We start from the raw sequence: 26,533 nt of genomic DNA on the forward strand, positions 1-26,533 counted from the left end.
AATTCAAGGATGGGGAAGTGGGAATGGGTGGATGGGTGGGGGTACACCCTCATAGAAATAGGAAGAAAGGGGATGGGATAAGGGGTTTCTGGGGGGGGGGGAACAAGGATAACATCTGAAATGTAGATAAATAAACTATCCAATAATAACAACAACAGATAATGGGGTAGTGGTATATTTCCCGCTATATTAAACTTGGTGTTTGGGGAGGAGCTAATGTGGGAGGACTAAGGAAAAGGAAGAGGAGGAGATAGGAAGGAGGAAGAGGAGGGGGGAATGTCACGGATGTACACGTGTCTCCAGCAGTCTAAGGTAGTTGTAATACCTAGGTATCTAATTGTGTGGGCGTCTTGTTATTTGAGCATTACCAAATATATAAAGCTATTGAATAATCTTTAAATATTAGAGTCTCTTTTCTACCAGGTACCACGTGGATGGCGGGATGGTCTGGGCTCAGCCCAACCTTGTGGAGACAATGTGGAAGATTAGTGGAGCCATCTCCCATGCTGGTGTCTCATGGGTGCCAGGGACAATGTTCTGGCCTGCCTGAGCTGGCACAGCAGCTAGAACATGGTGCCTTTCATGGCCTCAGGCCCTGTCTAGTCGGGAAGATGGTGCCTCCATAACACAAGACAGATCGGTTTTAATTATTACAAGTAACAAATGGAACTGGCTATTGCAGTCGAGCATTTGAGACTTTTTCTCAACAATTTAATATTACTCATATTACTGGGATTCCTTATAATCCTCAAGGACAAGGAACTGTGGACAGGGCCTATGGAACTTTAAAACGTATCTTAATAAAATAAAAAAGGAAGAGGTATATCCCTGTATACCACAATTTATTTAAATCATGTTCTTCTTATTTTAAAATTTTTTTAAAATGTGGATGCCAAGGAACTTTCTGCTGAGTGTCTATGACACTCTACAACTAGGCATACTTATGCAAAGGTGAAAGGGAAGGGTCCACTTAATGGCATATGGCATGATCCCAATCAGGTATTTAATATGGGGAAGAGGGCATGTTTATGTTTTTTCTACAGGATGCTGAAGGAGCATGGTGGCTGCCAAAGTGACAGGTGAAACATGCTGATGCCTGGACAAAGAATGATGCTGTCCTGTGAGCTTGCTGAGTGCCCTGACAATGGTGACTGAGAAGTTGTATTGGACATATGTTCCCAACCCACCTTTGCTTTCCTATGTCACAGATGGGACAAGCTGCCTTGCCTCAAGTTTTTAGACCTTGTAGAACAGAGAATCAAAAAGAGAAGTTATAATGACTCTTACATTTTTCTTGAAAGTGACCAGTTATTTGGACTCAATCACAGACTGGTCTAGAAATCAATCCAATATTGGAAATAAGTCTTCATTTGGAAGGCTGGTTCTGGACATTTTCAGAGACATATTCGAAAGTTAGCTGCAGTTCTCTATGATGTTATGTTAGCAAGAGATAAAATTGGGACAAAATCTAGATTTCAAACAAGTGTTAGCACATGTGTTAAGGCTCTTTATATTGTCAACTTAAAATTACTTTTGTTTCTTCTGCAGTATTTAATGTAAGTTACATTGATTGTACACTTTCTAATTGTGTTAGTGTGTTGAAACCTGGCATGTCTGTTATGGAGGTCTATCAACCAGCTTTTGTTTTATTGCACAGAGTATTACAGAACCTTGGTATTCTTAAAAAAGCTTGCAAGTACTGAAAGAAGTGAGTCAGGCTTTAAGCAGAAGAAAGAGGGTAGTGGGCTTGATTATTGCTGGTGTAACAGGTTTAATTACATTAATTGTTAGCATCACTGCTCCTGCAATAGCTTTGACACAAGAAATTAAGACAGCTACTCTTGTTAATCATTTAGCAAAAAAATGTTACTAATATGTTGAGTATACAAGAGAATTTAGATAAGCATTTGGAACAACAGATTAATGTTCTTTATCTTATTCAAATTATTGGAAGGAGGTTCAGAGTTTAAGAGGAAGGAGCCATGTCGAGTGTCATGCCAAATACCATTGGATATACGTTACTTCTAAAATTTACAGTGATAGTCATTATAATTAAGAAAAAGTTTAAGGACACTAACAGTGTATTTGGCATAATTCTAACACCTCTCTGGATTTTTTTTTTAACTTTGCATAGTGAGATTATGAATTTAAAGAATGCTGCTCTACTGAGCTTTGATGTTGCAGATACTGCTGATAAAATTACTCATGGCCTGAGGTCAGTATTTCTATTTTGGTCAAGCTTCAAGAATGGCATATATAGCTTGATCATGCTAGCCCTTTTTATCCTAGGAATACTTTTCTTCCTGCCCATCATGTGAAAGCTTGTCTTTAACAACATCAACATGTTGGCAGCCAAACTACATGGCTTAAACCTGGAAATAGACCCCCAGACAGAGTTATTAATTAAACAGGCTGGCAAGCCAAGGACAGGTAAAATTCTGCACAGAGCCTTAACAACCTAAGACAGAAATGCATTGCTTTTGATAATGCATTTTCCACAACTGGTTAAAAGAAAAAAAAAAAAGCATTCTTGTCAGAACAACCTAAAGACAGGCTCAGTCTTGTTTATGAAATAAAAAGGGGGGAGAGGTGGAGAGACTTTGGGGCTGCTTGGCAAGAATCTGACATGGGCCAAGGACAAGGAAGTGAGCTTCAGGCAGGAATCTGACATTAGGCTAGAACAAAGAAGTAATTTCAGGCAGGAATCTAAATCTTAGGCTAGAACAAAGAAGTAGGCTTCAGACATGAAAATGACTTTTGGCTAAGACAGGGAAGTAGGCTCAGATATTCTGATCATCCTGATAAGCCCTGAGAAATAGTCATCACGGGAGTGATCACAGAACTTTGTTTATTGCCTTGCTTATTCTTTGACTATTTGCATCTACTGTACTGCTAGTTTCTCAACCTAAAACTGACCTTAATAGTTCCATGTAATTAAAATGGTATAAAAGCAAAATGGAAAAGAGGGGATGGGAAAGGGGGCTTCAGGGGGAGTGACATTTGAAATGTAAGTAAGTAAAATATCCAAAAAATAAAAACAAAAAAATAAAGAGAACCTGCTCACCTCAATATTTTCTTTAAGCACTTACTTCCCCAAGCCTACAGACAGACATATACTTGGGACTCAGTTGCTATCAGAAATTTCTGCCTCCAACTCAAACTCCAGCATGAAGTTGATAACGGGTGGAAAATTTTGCCTTATCCAGCATTCTCAAAAATGAGGCAAGCATATGAAAAAGAAAAATTAAAGCAAGACCTCAGAAAATGTTACAAAATATATGAACAAGCTTCAATATATTTTCCTGAGGGGGGAAATAAAAGGATAAAATGCTACCTCATGGTACTGTGAGCAACAAATTAATAATTCAAAAAATAAGTATCTCATAAATATTTGTCATTATTATTAATAACTAGAAAGTAGATTAACTGCTCTGTGAATCAGTTAATTTGTTTCCACAGTGGCAAGACGACCCATAGGATATTAAAAGGATTCTACTTCAAGAGAAAGCAATCAGTAGATGGTCAAGGTCATTACCACCACATTTTACTCTGAATCCTAATCACTAGATTGGCAGCAAGACAGAGTAAAGTAACCATGCAAGCACTCCTAGACACAAGATCACTGAAGAAAAAGGCTCTGCAGAACTGTAGACTTACTGCTGCTTATAAAGAGACCTCACTTCATAAGATGGACGGCACACAGAAAATAATCCCAAGCAAGAAGAGGTGCTCAATGATACTGCTGCTGTTAGCAATAAAGAAAGCAAGATATAGGGACCACAAAAGTAAGCTGCAAGTTCAACATGCATTTAGTCACCAGATGCACCAGACAGCAATGCTGAAAAACTACATGATCATTCTCCAGAACAGTTACAGTTGAAGTGTGATTAAAATCTCCCTGTTGGGTTATATTATGAACATACATGCATATGTATGTGTGTACATGTATGTATAGGCATATACATATATGAATGTAATAACTATTAGTGAAAAAAAGAGGCCAGGGATTTGAAGATTGGTGAGAGAGTTCTGAGGAAAGAAAATGAAGGGAGAAATGTTGTAATTAAATTATAATCTCAAAAATAAATAAATATAAGATCTGTCAAGCACAAATACATTTTAACTTATGACACCATACTAAGGCTGGGGCTGAAAGAGTATGAAGCAGGCCTATGTGAACAATGGTTACAGAGCCAGCAAGACAAGCACTCAAACACCTGGCAGGAGGAAAAGCTTTCTAAGGGAAAACAATACTCCCTTCCCCTCTGAAAGGATGGATTATCTCTAGGTTTCCGAGGAGTTTCAATTTGTATACTCATGGTTTGTAACAATCTGTCTAAGCTGAGAGAGAAATCAACACAGTGTGCTTATCAGAGGAACAACTATGAAGTGGGTATAAGAGGAGACAGAACTGGTTTCTTACTACTCCCCTTTCCTGGCTTCCTTTAAAAGTAGCCTGAATGTAGATAGATGTATAAAACAAACCATGTTTAACTCAACTATACAGTCCAATACTACATTTCTGACAGATCAGGTCTTAAGAGACTTAACACTTACAAAGAATACCTATGAGATTGATTTACTAGCTCAAAAAAATATATCACCCTCACTAGCAGTAAGAGAAATATAAATAAAATGAGATGCTGGAGAGATGTGTCCGTGGTTAATAGCACTAACTCCTCTTCCAGAGAACCTGGGTTCAATTGCCAGCAACCAGATGGCAGCTCGAAACTGTCTGCAAATAGACATATATGCAAGCAAAAAACAAACGTACATCAAATAAACATATTATTTACAAAAGATATTCTATATACTATAAACCAATACACTAAAAATGGAAAGGATTGATAGAATCTACTATTAAATTATGAAAGAAAAGTTGCTTATATACATTACTTACTGGGAGAGGCATAAGTTTGCAGTCTCTTAGGAGATAAATTTGGTATTGCCTATCAAAAGCCAGGTAGGCCCCTGGATATAAAGAAGGCCATTTTTGAAAAATATTTATACTTTTGTAATAGCAAAAAAAGAAAAAAATGTACATTGTTTATAGAACCCTGAAAAGATAACTAAAGAAATAATGTATGTTATATCCATGTCACAGAATACTATACAATTAAAGGATATAATTGGCTATATGAGACTATCTCAAATAAACAAAAATAAATATATAAATAAATAGAAAACAAATGGAATTTACTATTAACTTAGAACTTTAACAATCCCTCCATTACAAATATCCTAGACACTGTATTTAACAAATGTTTCGTTTCAGTTCAAAATTTAAGGATTTTTTTTACTAAATGGTAATTTTTATTTGTTCATTCTTTTCTGATGTTTTTAATTTAAATAGAATGATATAACTTCCTCCTTCCCTCCTGAAGCCCCTCCTAGTTAGTTTCCCTTGACCTCCCCTGTTCCCTCTTCTCAAGGAGATAGTCTCTTTGTTTTTTTATTATAGTTGTTACACACACACACACACGTATGCACAAATATATATAAATAGAATCTGCTCAATATGTTTTTGACGTTTGTGTGTGTATGGTTTCAAGGCTCAACACTCTACATTGTAAAACCAATAGCAGGCCCTGAAGACACTAATTTTCTTCTCCCAGCAGTAGATAGTTACCCATAGTGCTTTGTGTAGGAGTGAACCCACAAAACCTTCCCCTTTCCACATTATTATTCCCATTGATGTTGCTATTCAAGAATTTCTAATAAAGACTCTATAGAGGATACTCTCTGATTAATGATATAAGAAATACAAGTATGTGATCATTTTTTTTCTCTGTCCAAACTTAAAGCAACAGCTTGGCTGCCACATAAAGAGATGTGCATAGCAAAAAAATACTAAATTTGACTTTCCTCTTGTATCTCATAGTTTCATCAATCTTATCTCTATCATTTCCTATAATAGTTATTGAAGGTACTAATATAGTAATGTATGTATTATATAATATATAATGTCTAAGACAAATTTGATTTTGTTCCCACTTTTAAAATGTGCACAAATACATATACACATACCATATATACACATACATGTGCAACTATATGCAAATTATAGAACATAAAATTTACACCAATTAACACAAAACGAAATAGAGGCAGACACTAAAAAAATCAAATAATCGTAAGTTAAATAATAAAATAAGGACATTTAAAATTAATTTACAGGCTGGCAATATGCATCAACATGTAAAGATGATTGCAACACAAAGATGAACTCAGATCTTTCAACCCCACAGCGCAAGGAGAGAACTCTACAGAGTCTCTCTCTCTCAACACAACATCTACAAATATAGCCTATACACAGATGCACACTTTCCTCTCCTCTCTCTCTCATACACACACAGAGAAAGAGAGAAAAATAACTTAAAAATTCACTTCTTAAATTCTTTTCAAAATATATGTTCAACAATAAAAATTAATCATATTCATAATTTACTACTAAGTTAAGTTTCATGCAGTGCATTTACATTTTAAAAGATTTTTGAAAAGACTGGAGAACAGCTCAACAGTTATGAGCAATGGCTGCTCTTCCACTGGATGTGGGTTGGGTTGCCAGCACATACATGATGGCTCAATGATTTCCAGGGGATCCAATGCCCTTTTTTGCTCTTTGTAGGCATCAGGCATATACACAACGTGCAAACTTACATGCAGATAAAAAAGATAACATACATAAATAATTTTAAATTGAAAATTAAATGAAAAACGTGAAGGCAGAATATTGCAAGCTATAGGCTCATGAAATAAATTATTCAATTTATTTCACAGGAATTAAAGCCAACCATAGACAAGTAGTGTGGGGAAGGAGGCGAGAGAAGGAGGGAAGAGGAGAAGGGGAGAACAGAGAGAGAACAGGGTAGTGGGGAGGACAAATAACTCTAAGGTTGTTTGATAAAGCCTAAAGGAATCATGTTATCTTACTAATTTAACTATTGATTTGGGGGACAAGAGGTAAATGTGAGCACAGACAGTGCTTGAGAAAGCCAGAAGAAGATGTCTAATCCCCTGGAGCTGGAGTTACATGTGGTTGTAAACCATCACATGAGTGCTGGAAGCTGAACTCAGATCCTCTGGAAGAGCAATGAGCTCTCTCAAGTGCTGAGCCATCTCTCCAGTCTTGGAATCACATTATTTTATATTTGCCTAATATTATGTGTCAGAAAGTATTTATTTAAGTAGGTATACAAAGTATGCCTTAAAATAGAGTAAGGTTGGACTAGAACAACTTGTATTCCATAATTTAGCACTGCTATTTTTATTTTAAAAATTTAAAACTAAAAAGCACAGGTAGAAAATTAATATTCAATACATGAGTTCAGCTGATACAGGATTTAATCATGGTCAACCATCCACTGGCTAAATCAGTTTTGTTGTTGATATTGGGGGGGTTGTTTTTTAAAACAAAACAAATAAACAAAAAACAACCATGTCTGATAATTTGAAGAGAAGATCAAAAGCTCAAAAGACATTCTTAATTAGTCTCAACACATCTAGGATTTAAGTGACTTTGCACTTGACTTATACCTGGGTCAAATACAATACAAACTAACATATTTCAAAGTATTCATGAACTTCCACCATGATTTAAAATGTTTATTCCTACTAAAATATAAACAATAAATTTTTTCTTACAGAAACTTAGAATCAAAATATACTAAATATACAAATGTTTGAGAACTTAATGAAATTAATTAATACATAAAGCCCCTTTAAGGACAATCTAAACTAGTAGGGCCTTTGAATATGGCTAGTAGAGATAGGTACCACTCCATTATCTTTTCCTGCCAATTAATGCTCTAAACTCAGTCTTTGTTTATTTCTAAGCTAGTGTATTACTTTAGGCTTTTGTCTACTCAAATTAGATTTACATATCATAGGCTCTTCAATTTGATGTACTTTATATATCTTGCTTCCAGCTGGATCATTCTAACTCAAACTAGTCTTTGCTGATGATGCTAGGACCTAGCTCAAAGCCTTGAGAAGGCTTTGACAGGAACCCACACAGTCCAGGTTTCTTCCAGGCTCTCTACCAACTGCTGCCAACTTGCCTCTCCAATCCCATTCTGCCTCAAAGATGTATTTCAGATTGGGCTGGCATGTAAATCAGATTTCAATCTACCAAGTTCAAAAAAAAGCTGTCACTTAAATAAAACACTAAGTTGTAAAGACTTTTCTACCAATTTTAAATGCCCCACCCATAAAACAATACAACCATATCTATTTTATCTTATCATTAAAATGAGGACTAAATGAGTCAACAATGTAAAAAACGAGGCATTAAAAAAAAAAACAACTTCCTGCAAAGGGCACACACACACTCTACACTTCAGAGAAACAGTGTTTTAGCCTCTGGTTGTTCAGCTAAGTAGTCTTCGGCTGTCACTTTTATAAACAGCTCTTTTTTAATGTTTTCTATATGTTCTCAATTTGAATACAAAGAATTTTGGTTTTAAAGCTCAAGGACAGTTTTATTAAAGTTTAAGAGACAGGAAAAACAAGGAAAAAATAGAACAGGCAAGCTGTAACTTGGCAATGAAGAAAAGAGAGAAAGCCATGCCTTTGAAATCACAGTCCAGCATGTTCAGCAAGCAGTCACATGGCAGACAAGCAGCCACATGGTAGAAGGGGTGAAGGGGTACTCAGAGAAAACGAGTGAGAAAGCCCACAGTGTCAGGGTAAGCATACCCAGGTTCTAGGGGAAAATAAACACACAGAAAAAGTTATACTTTTCTGAGTAGCTCAAAAGAGCAGGGTAACTTAACAGCTGTGTGGCTGAGCTTCCCTAAGTAACTGCCACATAGAAACAACTTTTGTTCCTGAAATGGCCTGTATGGTAACTGCTACTGGTGACTCCCTCTGTCTAGTGAGACTAAGAATTAAGTAAGAGGCTACAGAAAAATGAACATCAGTGTTTGAGACCAGTTTGCTCTCTGGTTATGAGTCAATAATAGATTGATCAGCTAATAGTCTTTAAAGTCAGGAGAAATTTATTTTCAATTTTCACTAGAATATATCCATTGAACAAAATATTAGACTTCATTATGACACCATCATATTAAGTGGAAATTTATGGGTTCTCTGGAAAGTCAATTGAATGGTGTTTTGCTGGGGCAAACACCTAAAGGAACTGAAATGGGTAAAGGTGAAAGGCTAAGGCAGACTCATGAAGGAACAGTTTTGGCTGAAGCAGACACAGGTTAAAGGATGTTCTGCTTAAAGCAAGCATGTGCTGGAGGATTCTTCTCTAAACAACATGCATGTATTGGTCTGCCTTGCATTGTATAGTTGAGCTCCATTTGCTGGGACTCCATAGAGAGAAACACATCAAAAACCTTCTGGTTGCCTGCTGGAGTTTCTAGCTGCTTCTGCAAACTCAGGCTGATTGGCAGAGTAATGTTAGCTGAGACAGATGCATGTGCTGACACAAGACACATGCTGAGACAAGACCCATGGAGGGCAAGTGATGTCTGGAGGGAGTATAAAAAGGACTTTATAGACAGTGACAGAGGCTAAGCTTGGCTTGTTTATAGAGCTAACTGGGTAACAATGAGTCTCACATCTTCGCTGATCTTTGCTTCCCTGAGAGTGGCACAGCCAAGAACTTCTGGTGTTTCTCCTGATCCCTCCTGTAGACACATGCCAAGGCCTAGCACTACTGCTAGGTAGTACCACTGCTGCTGATTCAGGTTTGCTATCCTGACTACCGAACTGGACTGCTGGTGTATCTGTGACATGTTTGCCAGTGGATCAAGCTATGGCTACTAACCTGTGAACTAAACTGTCAATTTCCAGACAACACAGACAGGAGTTGCTCCAAAGAACTTTTCTAAATAGGTCCACTTCTCTTGTATCCTTTCTTTTCCACCACCTCTGGTGGATGATAAGCTAAGAGGGAAGTTAAAGTGTTTAAGAACCATTAATCGAAATAGAATTTGAAAAAAATTAAAGTTACAGTCATACATGTGTATCACACATTTTTATCACATGTATATGGCCATCCCATTATCCTCTCTTTTCTACCCTCACCCTTGCTTCTGGTCCTTTTCTCTTCCCAGCTAGTAGAAGGGAACGTTTTAAAAGACACTCATTTTATCTAGGTATGGTGGCACAGACCTAAATTGCCAGCATTTGGGAAGAAAAGATAGGAGACTACAAGTTTAAAAGCCAAACTGGGATAAATAAATATTTCTCACCAAATATAACAGCAAACAGATTATAATAAATATAAACTGTTATTTAATTTTACTGTGAATCAGATTAACTAAAAGTAATTGATGTATCATTTTTAAATTTTTACTACACTTATTTTGTGCACTAACTTCCTGATAAGATTCCTGCATTCAAAGTAATTCCCTTTAGCACACTTTTTGAACAGCATTTGATAAATATGCAAAAACACCTTAATTCATTTAACTTTAGATTTTTCCCAGAAAATTAAAAGTAATTTTAGTCACTCTGAATCCGTATTCCCCTTTTAGTTAAATTACAGACTAAAGTAAGAGAATATACAGTGACCTATACTTCCACTTTTGCTTTGACAGGCAAATTGTTGAAAATAATTAAATAAAAGAGTACTCCAATTCCCCCAGCAGGCAGACATTTCTATGCCACCTCCAGCTCTAACTTTTGATGTGTGTGCTGACAAGAATGTCAATTACTGAACTAATAATACAGAGTATTGAAAATGCATGAACGCCTATCTATAAAAGAAAAGACTCTATTACTTCCTACTCTGTAACTTTTGTAGTTTTACAGAGGTGATAGCTAATAGATTTTTCAAAAGACAAGGTAACATCTCATACAGTCAAAAACTGTTAAAAGCAGTAGAGAAAAATTTAAAGAAAAATAGAAATGTTTTGCTTGTATTCTAATAGTATATGATCATGAGAAATTGGAATTTTCAATATATGCTTCTCATGCATTTCAATTCTACAAATGCTACCTTTATTTTTCTTTTCTAGTACTAAATACTGAGACATTGTGAAGACATAGCTATTAATACCCATTCTTTTTTTTAATTTTTATTACTTACAGTACTAAGCAGGCAAGATCTCATGAAAACCTAGCAACCTAGCATTTAAAAAAAAAAAAAAAAAAAAAAAGGCTGACAAGAGGGCAGAGAGAGAACAACAACAACAACAACAAAAATCTAAGCCAAGCAAAGGAAAGTTCCACAGAGCACAGGCAAAGGTATCTGCTGTGCTTGAAACTAGCAATCTAAGTTTGACTCCTGGAAACCTCGTGCTGGAAGGAGAACCGACTCCTACAACTTATCTTCTGATCCCTACAGGTTCCCTATGCACACAGTGTCCACAACATATAAGTGCCAATGCACAAACACACAGAGAGAGGGAAACACACAGAGACAAGAGGGACAGACAGACAAGAGACGGAAAAACAGACAGTGTGAATTGATTAAAAATAATAATAACAAAAAAATGGACAAGTGTAAAATTTCTGAGGTAGAAAATGGTGGAAAACTAAATTAAAAGGGTAAAAACAGGATTGAGAGCCATAATAAGAGAACTTTTGCAAATAAAGTGAGAAACACAAACACTTGCGATTCATCCTCAGACAAGGTCTCACTATGTATGTAGCCCTGGATGGCCTGGAACTTCCTGGAACCAGACTGGCCTCAATCTCACAGATATCCACTTACCTCTGCCTCCCAAGTGCTAGGATAGGATTAAAGGCATGAACCACACTATGCCAGGCCTAGGAACACCAATACTTATAAGTGAAATAATACAACCCACTTCAAAAGGATAGTTGATATGAGGAACACAGACTAAAGAAGACAAGAGTAAAAGGAAGAAATCAGAGAGGCCAAGTATTATTGGAGTCTTCATTACCAGATTCCAAGTTTAAGAGTTCCTTCCACCTTTTGATGAGGGAGGAATGAAGACGTGGCTATATGATAGTCATTTGCTATGGGTACTCACTACATAACAGAAAAGAATGAAGAAAACCATTAGACATAATTCTGGAAACAGTACTCTATTGTTCATGGTCAGCATGGTGATGTATAATTAGTCAAATCCTCTCTGTTATCTCCTGGAAGTAGATAGATAGTCTTACACATGTACACAGCTTGCTACATTACCCCCTATACACAGAAGTTCCTAAAGTTCCACTTCTGAGATCTTGGCCAATCTATGATTTTCAACCAGAATTCCCATTCTGTCACTATAAAAAGTATAACTAATATTCCCAACAATACTTCAGAAACAATGTTTTTTCATATTCTGTTCCCATGAAAGAAATCCTTTCAAGAATCAAAAGTAATGCTGGTTTGGGGTTTTGTTTTCAACAGTATCATAAGAATAAATCAGTATTGGAGTTGTGCAGCTGTATTCTTTGGAGCTATATTATCACTGAGTCCACTATAATAAATCTCTACAAAGTTCAATAGTTTTTCTACTAAACTGACTGGTCACCATCTTTTGGTAACTTTTCAAAATCCTGAAATGTTTTTTTTCTGACAATTTTATCTATTTTGATCACTACACTATAATATATGGATTTGAAAAACTCTTCCTTAGTCTCTCTACACTACATTTTAAACATCATTTGTCTGAGTAACCTACTAAAAACTGTCATAGAAAATATTTTGAAACATTTCTAAGTATAGGCACTGCTACTATACTAAAATTACTGTTTTTGTTTTAGCTGTTAATATACCTCTGTTGAAAAGGCTTACTCAGGTGGACATAAGTGAAGACGCCTGCTAAGCAGAGGAAACAGCATTTACAAAGACACAGAGCAAGTCAGAAAGCCTATGCTTAAGAACTGGGTGTGTGAATTCCTTCCTATTTTCAGCTTTCCATGTCCAACTACAAAGACAGTCAAATCTCTTGTATCCCAATAATGCCCTCAGCTGGCCAGAATAACCTAGTGTTTTTTAGTTCAATATATTCACCAATTTCTTGAAAGGGTAATCGAAACAGTTCTCCCTAATCTCTCTCTACTCTTCAACCCAAAACAAGGTCCTTTCTCACTTTCTTTGAATCACTCTCACAGAGACCAGAGACTTCTTAAATATCCAGATTCTATATTCAGGTTTGAGTTCTTACCCAAGGGTATTTCTGTTCCATATGACAAGAAAGAATACTATCTGCTTCAGATTCTCCACCCTATACCTTCACTACACTGTCTTTTCCCCCCATGGATTGATTGTTCAGATCCAAGGATTATTCAAACTAGAAAATCTATAATACTACTATCTGGAATAAACAACTTTCTTATCTTTAAAAGTAATATTAAAAATGCTACATTTCAAGAAATGAAAAATAGCATTTTACCTGGTTGGTGGTTTAAAGGAGAATGCCTCATTTCTTGTTTCATAAAGTCCCATGGGCTTCAGCCTGAGTTAGGTAACCCAGATGCAAAAGGACATACATGGTATATACTCACTAATAAGTGGATATTAGCCAAAAAGTACAGAATACCTAGGATACAACCCACAGACTGTAAGCAGAAAGGTGAGGATGCTTCAATTCCACTTAGAAGGGAGAAGAAACTAATCATGGGAGGCAAAAGGAGGGAGGGACTTGGGTAGAAGATAGGAGGGAAGGGGAAAGGGGAAAAGGATCCGGTATAGGGGGTGGAGTAGGTGAGAAGCCCAGAGGGCAAGCAGAAATGTGCAGCCTCAGGAGGAGGGGGATGAGAGGACCCTCTAGGAAGCACCAGAAACCTGGTGAGAGACTCTCAGGGCTCAAAGGGGGTGATCTTAGCCAAAAGGCCCAACTGTGAGAGAGGGAACTCCAATAGACAAGGCCTCGAGTGGAGGGGCAGGGTTACCAACCCACAGTCAAAATTTCTGAACCAGAACTGTTCCTGTCTAAAAGAACTGCAGGGACAAAAATGGAGAAAAGACTGAAGGAAAGTCAGTCCAGTGACCGGACCAACTTGGGATCTATCTCATGGGGGGTGAGGGTGGGAGTGGAGCACCAAGGCCTGACACTATTACTGATGCTATGGTGTGCTTTATAGACAGGAGCCTAGCATAGCTGTCCTCTGAGAGGCCCTACCATCAGCTGACTGAGACAGATGCAGATACTTACACCCAACCATTGCACTAAAGTTGGGAACTCCTATGGTTGAACAGGGGAAGAATTAAAGAAAGTGAAGAAGAGGGTGACCCCATAAGACTAGTAGTCTCAACTAACCCATACCCCTGGGAGCTACCAGACACTGAGCCACAAACCAGACAACATACAATAGCTGGTCGAAGGCCCCAGCACATGTATAGCAGAGGACTGCCTGGTCTGGCCTCCATAGAAGAAGTCAATCCTAGAGAGACTTGAGGACCCAGAGAGGCAGGAAGCCTAGTGGGGAAGGAGCACTCTCTCAGAGATGGGGGAGGGGGAGCAGGAAGCAGGGGAAGGGGGGAGGAATGAGATGAGGAACTGGGGGGGACTGAAAAGGGGAGCAACAGCTGGATTGTAAATAAATAAAATAATAATATAAAAAAACAAATATGAAATATATGTATATAATTTTATATTTCTGTAAATCAGACAATTAAAAACAAAATGAGGTTGGAAAAAACAAAAACAACAACAAAAAGATTGGATCCTAAGAAACAAAAAGCTGACCAGACCAGTATGGTATACTCAAATTGAATGAATAATTAAACATATCCTAAGAAAGAAAAACCAAGACCTAGAGGTTCACACTGAATTTTAATAAGCCTTTACAGAAAAAAACAAACAAACAAACAAACAAAAAAATCAACCCCAACTCTATTTAAACTACTCCCCAAATTGAAGGAGTATATCAGACTCAAGCTATGAGAACACGGTGCCTTGACACAAAATCATTCAAACAGTAAAAAAACAAACAGAAGAGATGACAAAACTTTAACATCAAAGCCAACTCATTAGCATTGTAAAGCAGAATAACTGACTATAAACAAGTAGACTACATCTCCAGAACCAACAACTATGTGTGTCACCACATTAATAACAGAACAGGCAAAAATGGCAAAATCGTTTCAACAGATTCAGGAAATACAATGAAAAATTCAGCATGCCTTCTATTAAAATCATTCAACATGTTAGCTATAAAAGAAACGTACCTCAACACAATAAAGGCCAAATGTGACAAACCCAAAGGTAATCTGCTAGGTAAGAAAATTTGAAATCACTTCTAAGATCTGGAAGAACTGCACTAACTCTTGCCAATCTTACCTAACACAGGACTAGAATTCTTAGCAAAAAAAAAAAAATAGGTAAAGTAATCCAGATAATACAAAGGGGGGTGGGGTTAAATTGTTCCTATTTACATGCGACATGACCTTAAAAGTTAGAAATTCTAGATCTCACCAAAACATTGAAAATAAACAAAAGAACCTGGTGAAGTTCCAGAATACATATTCAACATAAATTGTATTTTTCTCCTTTTTTGTTGAGTTGTCAGACTTATAAAAATATTTAAGATGCTAAGTCTTTCATATAATCTTTTATAATCTGTTACATCTTCTCTGTATTGTCTTTTGATGCCCAATGACTTCACATAAACAAAAATAATTTCATATAAATATTCATCACATTCTTTACAAGATCTAACTGGTCTAGTAACTCAAAAGTTCCTCAAGTGATAACTGGATGAGGCACAACTTTATCACTAACTACTAGTTATACATGAAAAATATGAAATATTAATACATGCTGTAATGTGTGATTAATTAGGACTATTTCAAAATTATCATGCCAAGTCAAAGAAGCCACATATGAAAGAGAGTAGTTTTATAATTTTATTTATGTTAATTTCCCAGAAAATAAAAAAACACAAATAAAAAAGGCAAATTAGTGGTTGCCAGGTGCTAGGGTAAAGAGAAACAAAGAGTAACTTCTTAGATAATAGCTTTTAAGAGTGATGGTTTCTCAACAATGTTAACATATATAGTTTTAAATGGTTAATTCTGTTACGGACATTTCACCTAGTTCTTAAAAGTTGCTTATAGATTTTGATAACTTGTCAGATGTGACAGAGTAACATAGTAGAAGTAAACAGCCTGCATCAGATATCAGCAGTGCCATTTGCAGCCAAGTGACACAAACAAGTAGCTTGTGTTCTCTGTGCCTTACGTTCACTCAAAAAGCCAACTTAATAAAGCATGTGTGCAATTAAGATCCTATGAAATCAACTGATGGATTAGAAACAGAAGGATGCCTCACATGTAGTCAACAATAATTACTAGTCAATACTGTATTGCTGTCTAAATGATATATACGCATATAAAGAAACAGTTTTAGGATATTTTTCAAATATGATATTAATATAGAAATCTGGTAGGCTGCAAAGATGGATCAGCTGTTCCAACCACTTGCTGCTCTTGCACAGGATCACCCACTACCCATTTCAGATAGCTTACACCATCTAAGACTCCAGCTCCAGGGAATCTTACCCTTCTCCCAGCCTCCATGGACATACACATGTGTGTACATACATAAATAAGTAAAAACAAAATAAAAATATTTTAAAAGGAAAAAAGAAATTTGCTGTTAACAAACCCCATACTGGAAGCAATACTTTATTAGTGCTAATATCTGTCATTCTAGCCCTAGTGGGAATTTAAAAAGTGTCATGCCCACAGCCAGACGATATAAGGGCCTTTCCTTTTGAGCATTTCTCTCCAGGATTTGTGTAGTAAACAGAAAAGAGTGTGCTCTTTCAGAAGTGAGTGGTAAAGAATGAATCAACAAAAAACACAGGTTAGAAATGCAAAGTGTCAAAGATAAGCAGAACACGATCACTGAAATTCTGAAAATACTTCAGAGAATTTGAAACTTCTCACTAAATACTTCAGAAATACTGGAAATCAAATAGGAAGCAAACTGGCACAGCAATACTGCCAAATTTAAACAACTGCTTAAGTGGCACTGGGGACTGGGCAACCACAGAAAGAACCAAATGAACCAAATCTCCTTCTGCATGTCAAAAAATCTAACGTAAGTGTGTCCGACACTAGGAATAACATCACTCAACCCCTCAGCATGAGAACGAACGTGTGTGCACATACATCACTTCTGAAGATTCTAAACAAAGCATTTGTTTAAATGGACTAACTGAATACATTCAATTTCTTACCCTCTTCTGCTTCATCCTCCTGGGGCGACACTGGGCCCCCACCACTAGTAGGGGTGACCGGCTCCTCCTTGTCAGATTCTCTCTGCAGACTCACCACCTCATATATTGCATCTCCAGCACTGCTGTGACCTTTTCCCTCAGACTGAAACAATAAAATCATATATTTAAATATTAGAAATTTAAAAATAATAAAATTATATAGCAATAGTTCACTAGAATCAGCTAATATGAAAAGCAAAACATTTATCTAGACCATGTCTGAATTTAAGAGATGTTTTTAATATACTGTCCTTGGCATATTTTAAATGAATTATTTTCTCTACCATTTTTTTCCACTGCTGGATATGTATACATGCTGAGAATCATCTAGCATTATATTAACAAATTCAACTTACTAAACATTTTGACATAATCCAATTAATTTTCAAGACATCACAAGTTTTAGGACAGGCAACAAATGATGTTTGATTCATTACTGGTTATCTCATAGTAAGAAAGAAATAACAGCTAGACTTGCCAACTAATGGCCTGACCTCTATGTGGCCATCTTCTTTTCTGAGTCTAGGCTTAGGATCTAAACTCGGGCCTGCATGCTTGCCCAGAAAGCACACTACCAACTGTACCATGGCAGTATACATCTGTCCTCCTAGTACTCTGGAAGTGGAGACGGGGGATCGGGAGTTCAAGGTCATCTTCAGCTACATAGCAAGCTCATATTGCTTCATTATCAAGTTAACTATGCAAGTTATTCATATTGAAAGTTCATTATGAGATCCTGTCTTTTAAAAAAAAAATACAAAGAGGAATGTTTGATTTTACATTTCAAACTGAGATGAAAATGCAGCAAGACACACTAGTGAGTAACATCTAAACACAGTATACAGGGATATTTACTACAGTTAATAAAAATCGCCGGGCGGTGGTGGCGCACGTCTTTAATCCTAGCATTTGGGAGGCAGAGGCAGGTGGATTTCTGAGTTCGAGGCCAGCCTGGTCTACAGAGTGAGTTCCAGGACAGCCAGGGCTACACAGAGAAACCCTGTCTCGAAAAAAAAAAAAAAATAGACAAAAATATCAACTATATATTAGCAAATCTTGAATGTGATTGCAATGGAAGAGCACCTGCTTATCATGCACAAGGCCCAGAGATCAATTTGCAGCAACACAAAGCAATATATCTACGTTAGCAAATCAAAATCAGCTACTAGGAAGCCTGCTAAAGAAAAACTATCATCAGCAATCTGACTCAGCTGTGGATGTTAATGCAATGCTAGGGACCAGTTGGGCAAATGAATCCATTGGTACAACAGTGCCAAGAAAGCGGTTATCAGGGGAACAATCACTTTCTTACAACATTTGTTGCCTGGTCCACAGGAGGGAATTCAAACCTGGTCCCTCAAACCTGGTCCCACAAACCTGGTCCCACAAACCTGGTCCCACAAACCTGGTCCCACAAACCTGGTCCCACAAACCTGGTCCCACAAACCTGGTCCCACAAACCTGGTCCCACAAGCCTGGTCCCACAAACCTGGTCAAAGGTTCGCAGATGAGGTAAGTATAGATCACAGTGATAGAGCTATTGTATTTCATTTGCTAAATGGACATGGACTTTGCTGTAAAACTGCATTCTCAATAACTAACTCACAAATTAGTTCTACTATCTATCAGCTATGGTAATAATATCTTTATGCCTCAATCAGCAGTGACTTCAGAGTCTCATTAAGTGTTCAAAGAACTGACAATAAATGACTTTAGAATGCCCAGCTACAAATGGAACAACTATATTATCCATCCAAGGCTCAGTAATAACATGGAATAAAGGACAGAAAACATTTGAGAGCCAGGGTTAGAGGACAGAATGGAACACTGACTTTTGGACATTACACGGCTACAGGGATAGCAGCACAAGTCATCACCTGCACAAGACTTCACAAAGAAATACTCTACGAGAGAAGGGTGAGGGGATCATGAGGCCTACACATCCCTGGGGATGTATATGCAGTTAAAGATTGATGGGCAGGGAGAGATGTTTTCACCAATGGTTTAGTAACCAGTGAGGTGCCATAAACCTGTAAACAGCTTCAGTGAAGGAATGGAGTTAGCTGAGAAAAAAGGACCAATGAAAGTAAGAAGAGGACAAAAGAAAATAATAGGAGGATCTGACTATGATCAAAATGCACTATGTACATGCATAAAAATATCATATTAAAACTATTATTTATGCTAATAAATACACATACTATTAATATTATATAATAATCATACACTAGGATTATTAACTGTTAGTATGATGATTAAATGTTTAAAATGATAGTTAGACACATAACTATATTAAGCAAATCTTTTTATATATAAATATATCAATTATAATTAAATATATTATAAATATATTACATAAAATATATTACATAAAATACATAAAAGTCAAATCACTATTATACATATATAATTATATTCATATATATATGTATTTGTAAATGAATAAAATGATACATAACAACAATGAAAATTGTCTGGAGACTGCAAAGCTAGTTCAACATTGGAAGAGGGTAAAAAAGTCAACATAGTCCATAATATTAACAGATTAAAAAGGAAAGTCTCCAGGATCTCATCAATTGATGCATATCATGCAAACTCATAATTCATTCATGTTTTTTAAAAACCTTCAACAAACTAGGAAGATAATGAAGTCTTCTCATCCTATTAACGAGAGCCAATAAAAAAACTACAACTAACTTTAACATTAATGGTAAAGCATTGAGTACTTCCCTATGAGTTAAAGAACAAAAAAACAATGTTCATTATTCACCAATCCTAGTCAGAATCTGGTGAAAAAGTCCTGGCCAGGACTTCATCACCAAGGCAAGAAAATGTACACAGATAGGATGTAAACACTGTAATTATCTTCCTTAGACATCAACAAATTTTTTCTACAAAGGGCCATACAGGAACTATTTTAGGCTTTGCAAGCCAGATGGTATCAGTTGCAACTGCTGAAGTCTGCTGCTATAACAGAAAATTATCACAACCATAGTAAAATATTTCACCTGTACTCAGTTTGACAAGAACCAGCCTTGACTTGAGGAGTGGTTCTAAGGAAGATGTTTTTAAGAGTGGTGAAACAAAGTCAAATTGTGGATAACAAGCTGATGGCCTATGTTCTACTGAGACAGCTCTTTCTCTGTTCTGTTCCAAACAGCTTTTCTTGCAATTCTAACACTCTCTGGATAGCTCATCTCTTTCAGATCAAAAGTCCAGTCTTTTATTTACATATCAATTCAGTCACTATCCCAGGTTCCCTTTTGATTATCACATGAATCAGCATCCCCTGGCCCCAGACACTTGATTCTTAGAGACAGTAAGCACATTTTTTTTTTAACATTGCAAATGAATTCAGAGATCTGTCTGCCTTGGTAAGCACAGACAATGAGCTAGCTGGGTGGGATCCCCACCACTCCTATCCCCAAACAAGCTCTATCCTAGGCTAACCTTGAACTCAGGAATCTTCTTGCCTTTATATCTGACAAGCTGGTTCACAGTGCAGGTGCCTCTGTTCTTTTAGATCTGCAAAGTTCCTTATACAATTCATATTGCATCCTTATATTTTGCATAGTTGAGAAATTATATATTCTTGAACTCAGTGTTTTTAGAGATCTTTCCTACAGGGTTAAGGGCTGTCCTGAAGGTCTCAGCATCTGTCCTGAAGGTCAAAATGGTCTTTATAATTTTGCTGAGACACAAACACACCCTTGACACCCGAATTTGTGTCTCTTCTAATTATCAGGGACTCAGTCATTAACCTTGGCAGGGAGAACATTCCCAATTACCTTGGCAGGAAAAATATTTCCAGAAAGAGGAACATGAAGTAAGATAGATAGATAGATAGATAGATAGATAGATAGATAGATAGATAGATAGATAGATTTATACAAACAAGTCTCACACCCACAGCAGCCATGGACACTCCTGGAGGACTATGGCCTACTGGCTCTGTTCCACGGACAGGAACCAAGTCATTGTCCCTGCCATGACCAGGCCCAATTTGGCTGAGTTAACTACACAAATATACTGTCTTGAACCTAAATATTGCACTTAGCAACTAAGATTCAAATAAAGTACTTTTAGTAACATGATTTTATTTTCAATATTTATTCTTGGACAACTAAAAATCTATATGTATAAAATAAACTGTCAGATCCATAGTAAAATTTATATGTCAAGAATAGGTTAACTTACAAAGATTCATTACAGTAATGCAAATTAATTCCCAAAGCTTTTAGAGTATAATAGACTATCATCAAATACAAAGGACCATAGGTGATATCTCTATTAATACACACATCTTCAGGGGACATAGATCATAACACTGCTTATAAGTAAAAACACCAGAGTAAGGATTTCTTTACATTTAAAACATTAATATCTTTGGTCATGATCTTTAGGGTAGGATCCAGAAAGTAAGATTTATTTTCAAAGGATCACAGCAAATCTGGTACAAAGCTGAACTGTGAACCATTGTGTCTACAAACCAGCTTCTTAATTTGTGAGTCACTATCCTTCACAGAATCATGTAACTGAATGCATAAGTCATAATTTAGTAATACAGAAAGATTTCCAAACACACAACAACCAAAACTTAATTCAAAATCAAACATACAATGAATCCCAAGTTTTTCTGGCAGCAAACCAAAAGCTCTGATATATAAGATCTTTTGTTTTTAAACAAAATTCTGCCTATAAATCATGCGAGAGAATTTGTTTCCAGGCAGGTTTTATTTGCCTCTGCACAAAATAAACAAGAAAGACAACATAAGCAGAAGTGCAAATGAGAAAAACAAAAAATACAGCCTATATTTTATTTTCCCACAATAAGTATATTAATTTTCATCTTTCTACAGAAAAATAATTATTATCATTATTATCAATTTCTCTTGGTTATTTACTAATTGAGTATATTTTAATGGTACAAATTGAAAAGCATCTTCAATGACAATTTTCATTTTATGCATTTTTAATTTATTTCCATTAAGCATAAATTCACAGAGAAAATAATGTGTTTTGTTACAACATTTTAACATATGCCATCACAGTGTGTTCTTATTCACTTCCCTCTTACAATGCACTGCTCTATCCTCTTGATCTCCTTTTGCTGGGTACCCTCTCTTACAAAACAATCCCCTCTTCTTCTAATTTCATGTCTCATGTGGCTCATTTCTATTTACCCATTTTAAATACTAACAGTTCTTAAAAGATTTTGTTTCCAACATAATGAAAAGTCAAAGACACCCAAAAGAAAAAAGACTGAATCAGGTATCCCCAGTCCCCACCCCCAACATCAACAGGATATTTTTCTTTATACTAGCTAGAGAACATGTATTAGTTATTTTCCTTGTGGCTACAAATACTTGACCAACACAACTTAAGCAAGGGTCTCACAGTATGAGGACACATCCATCAGGTAGGAAAGGCATAGTGGCAGGAAAGTGAGATATCTGGTCACACAGCAGCCACAGTCAGCAAACAGAGAATGATGGGTGCTTATGTTCAGCATGCTTTCTCCATTTAATTCAGAATGAGACCCAAGCCCATAGAATGGAACCACCCACACAGTCAAGATTAACCATCACAGGAGTAAATTCTGTAGTATTCACTGAAGAATGCTAACATTATAGTGGACTTTGGTTTCCTAAAGAGAATTGAGAGCTATATTTTCTTCTGTAATACACATCAAGAAGACTTCTTTACATTCAGATTTTCATAAGACATTCATCACTCCCTGCCTTTGTTTTTAAAATGCTTTTCTATTTACTCATCTTCAACAGCCAAAGAGGTTACAGATTATTAGGAGCAAGCCTCAAATGCTCAGATGCTTAGCAGAGAGCTGTCAAGGACCTTTTCCTATGGCCAACTGCTCAGTTACAGCTGCTACAACCCTAAAGTACACACAGTAAGTCAGACCAGGACTATAAACAAGGGTGGAGGTAGGGTAAGGTTGAGAGCTGAGGACCTCACCACTTGTAACACCAAAGACTACCTGTAGCCTCCCAAAAAGTATCAAAGATAGTGATAGCTATCATAGTTACCCTGACAAGTATTATGCTTGTTTGTGACTATACTGATAGTCTAAACTCTGAAACACAGCCTGGCAGATCCCTCCCCCCGCCCCTCCAGTTTCTTCACAGCAATAAAACCCAACTAAGACAGAAGTTGGTACCAGGAACTGGAGAATTGCTATGATAGGTCTGACCATCTTTTTGTTTGGAAGAATATGGACTTTGAGACTGTGAGGTATTACTATGAGAGTCATGTTTTTGTTTGGAGAAATGTGGACTCTGAGACTGTGGATTACAAAATCAGTTGAACGATTTAAGTGTGACTTAAAGGGCCATGCTGATAGGAACATGGTACACAGTGGTGCTGAGAGTGATTTGAACTGAGGAGGCTTGGCTCAAGAATTTGAGAGGAAAATTTTTGTATGTTTCCCAGAAATCATTCCTGTGATATTTTGGTGAAGAATGCAGCTGCTTTTTATCTTTGTCTAAAGAATCTGTCTGATGCTAAAGTGAAGAGATTAAGATTAAGGAAATCTCAAAAGAGCCTAACATAGACTCTGTCTTGTGGTAAACTTTTATGAAGAGCATTTTGTTCAAACACAGCAAGATGAGAAGGGAAAAAATGCAAAATGTATGATTCAAGTATTAAAGGGGCACCAGGAAGTAGAATGGAACTAAATCCTGCGTTTAATAAAATGACCAGATTAAAGATGTTAAATAGAATTAAGGAAATGGAGACCTTGAGGACAAGATCCTACCCAGATAAGCTTCCCTTTTGTGAAAAGGTATTAAAGAAAAGCTTAGGTCCAGGTTTGTTGGTGCACACCTTTAATTCCAACATTCAGGAGACAGAGACATACAGATCTCTGAGTTCAAGGTCAGCATGGTCTACAGAGCAAGTTCTAGGACAGCCAAGCTTAGACAGTGAAGGAAATCATGGAAAACAGAAAGCTGGTGAAGATACAACTGAATGAAGAAGCCATGTTCCAGCCCTAGCAAGCAGCAGAACGGGGCAGCTTCAACCATGTGGCTCTGGCTTTAGATTCAAGAATAGAAAGGATTATGGAACCCCTATACAAGTAAGAAAAGTCACTAAGGCCAGATGTGTGGCAGGGGTATCCCTGCATAGAGGCCCTGAGAGGCTACTACATGAAGCTATGAAGTTGGAGTTGCCTTGAAGACCCCAAGATGTCAGAGATGCCAGAACCCAGAGCCATTGGATACCTGCCAAGGAAAGCTGCTAACAGGGAATGGAACCAGCACAAGAGAAAGAACTTGTTGCAGACAACAAAGCTGAAAGGAGTTGGAGATCTAAAGAGTACTTTGACATCAGACACAGTGATGGAGAGTTTGGAAAAGTGCCCATCTGGTTTTGTCTTGCTTTGTTCCCAAATTTCCTCATTATGACATCTTGGAATGGTAATGTAAATCTTATAAGTATGTGATTTGCTCTTTTATTTTGATTTTATAGGGGATTACAGTTAAGAGACTGAATGAATCTCAGAAGAGACTTTGAACTTTGGGCTTTTAAACATTTTTACATTTTTTTTTTTACATTTTACGTTGTAAACATTTTTGAGACTGTGATAGACTATGGGGACTTTTGAAGTTGGACTAAATGCATTTTGCATTATATAATATCTACAAGGCTAAGGGGGCCAGGGAGTGAAATGTGGTGGTTTGAATAGGTTTGGCCCACATAGATTCATGTATTTGAATGCCTGGCCACAGGGAGTGCCACTATTAGGAGGTGTGACTTTATTGGAGGAGGTGTGTCACTATGGAAACAAGGTTTTGAGGTTATATATTTATATATACATATATATACTTACATATGTATATATGTTTGTATGTATGTATGTATGTATGTATGTATATATGTATGTATTTTCAAGCTCTGCCCATTATGACAAATTCAGTCTCCTCCTGGCTGCCTTCAGATAAAGATGTAGAACACTCTCTCCTACAGCTTTCTATAATGATCAAAATGGACTAAACCTCTTAAACTGTAAGGCAGCCTCAATTAAATGTTTACCTTTGTAAGAACTGCCTTGGTCATGGCAATAAAACACTAAGACACTCCGGGTAAGCTGAGGATGTACACTAGAGGCTGGAGCTACCATCTCTATGGTCTTCTAATATAGACTGAACTATGATCATCATTTCCACTTCTCCATAGCCCCTCAGCGGTACTAGAAGCCAGAATACTAACATCATAATCTCCACAAATGCCATTGGGGGCTATCAATTAGAAGCTAAGTCAGTGAGTGGCCCATTCAGGTTGTCATGACACCAGCAGACGTCTAAATAGCTGCCACCATCAGAAAAACCCCACTGGAAGCCTTGAGCATTACAATAGCTGAGTTTAGAGGATGTACCCATTTCTACTACATCAATGGGTACCTAAAAACTGATGTAACACTGTAACAGTTGCTGGGAAACTCTGCTGCACTGCCACAGCTGTCACAGTCAATTAGAACACTTCACTGGAGCACTACTATGACTACTCCAGATCCTTCCCCACCAGTGCTGCAGCCACTTTAGATATCCCAACTCCAGTCCCGGAAGAAAATCACACCAATGAGTGTCAGAACAGACAAGCCCAGTATGCCTGTACAGAAAGTCTGTGTTACCAGTCAGAAGATTACACATATGGAGGCCTGCCCTTTCAGCTCTATATATGCAATGCTCTTCACAACCTTTTCAGGCCAGTCTAGAAATGTATGTATCCCCTGCCCTGACCCATAAGTATACGCTCTAATAAAACCTTGCTGGGGTGATTTTATTGCCAACTGTTTGTTTGTTTGTTTGTTTGTGCCAGGGTTTCATGTAGCCCAGGATAGTCTAGAACCTGCTTTATAAACAAGAATGGCCTTGAACTCATGGTTCTTCCACCTACATCTACCTTCTGAGTGCTGGGATAATAGACATATGACAACATGCTTGGTTTATGTGATGCTATGGTTCAAATCCATGGCTTCTTGCATGCTATCACACACTCTACCTATTAAGCTACATCAGATCCACCATTCATCCTTTGTACCTCAAGCAGAATGGGCTTATCTGACAATATTACTACCAAGAGATACAGGCCTACAAGAATGCCTAGCATCCAGAGACTAGCAAATCTGAGCTGCCTGGGAGTATTCAAGCAAAGCTGCTGGAGAAGACCCAGAACTGCCAGTGGTTACTACTCCAGCAATGGAGGGCTGCCAAAAGCTTCTGGCAACCACTGACTCCAGCTACTGTTTGCTCAGAGGTCCTGCCAAGAGCAGCTTGGAAAACTGTTAACACCCACCAGCTGCTGAGAGCCTCTGGTCAGAACTACACTACTCCATTCCCTTTTCATGATTTCTAAATTAAGTTGAGCCAAA

At 37.2% G+C, this 26,533-nt stretch overlaps 1 protein-coding gene across 3 annotated transcripts in view; it reads right to left on the bottom strand.

Moving 5' to 3' along the window:
- The window catches only part of Rabgap1l (RAB GTPase activating protein 1 like), a 551,680-nt gene that overhangs the window by 425,184 nt on the left and 99,963 nt on the right, over positions 1-26,533 (bottom strand). For all 3 annotated transcript variants that reach the window (XM_034512812.2, XM_076941454.1, XM_076941455.1), the window contains exon 11: positions 17,107-17,248. In XM_034512812.2, coding sequence (XP_034368703.2) covers positions 17,107-17,248 — 142 coding nt within the window. The remainder of the gene's footprint in view (positions 1-17,106; positions 17,249-26,533) is intronic.

The sequence above is a fragment of the Arvicanthis niloticus genome, chromosome 10, assembly GCF_011762505.2.
Source record: "Arvicanthis niloticus isolate mArvNil1 chromosome 10, mArvNil1.pat.X, whole genome shotgun sequence".
NCBI lineage: Eukaryota > Metazoa > Chordata > Mammalia > Rodentia > Muridae > Arvicanthis > Arvicanthis niloticus.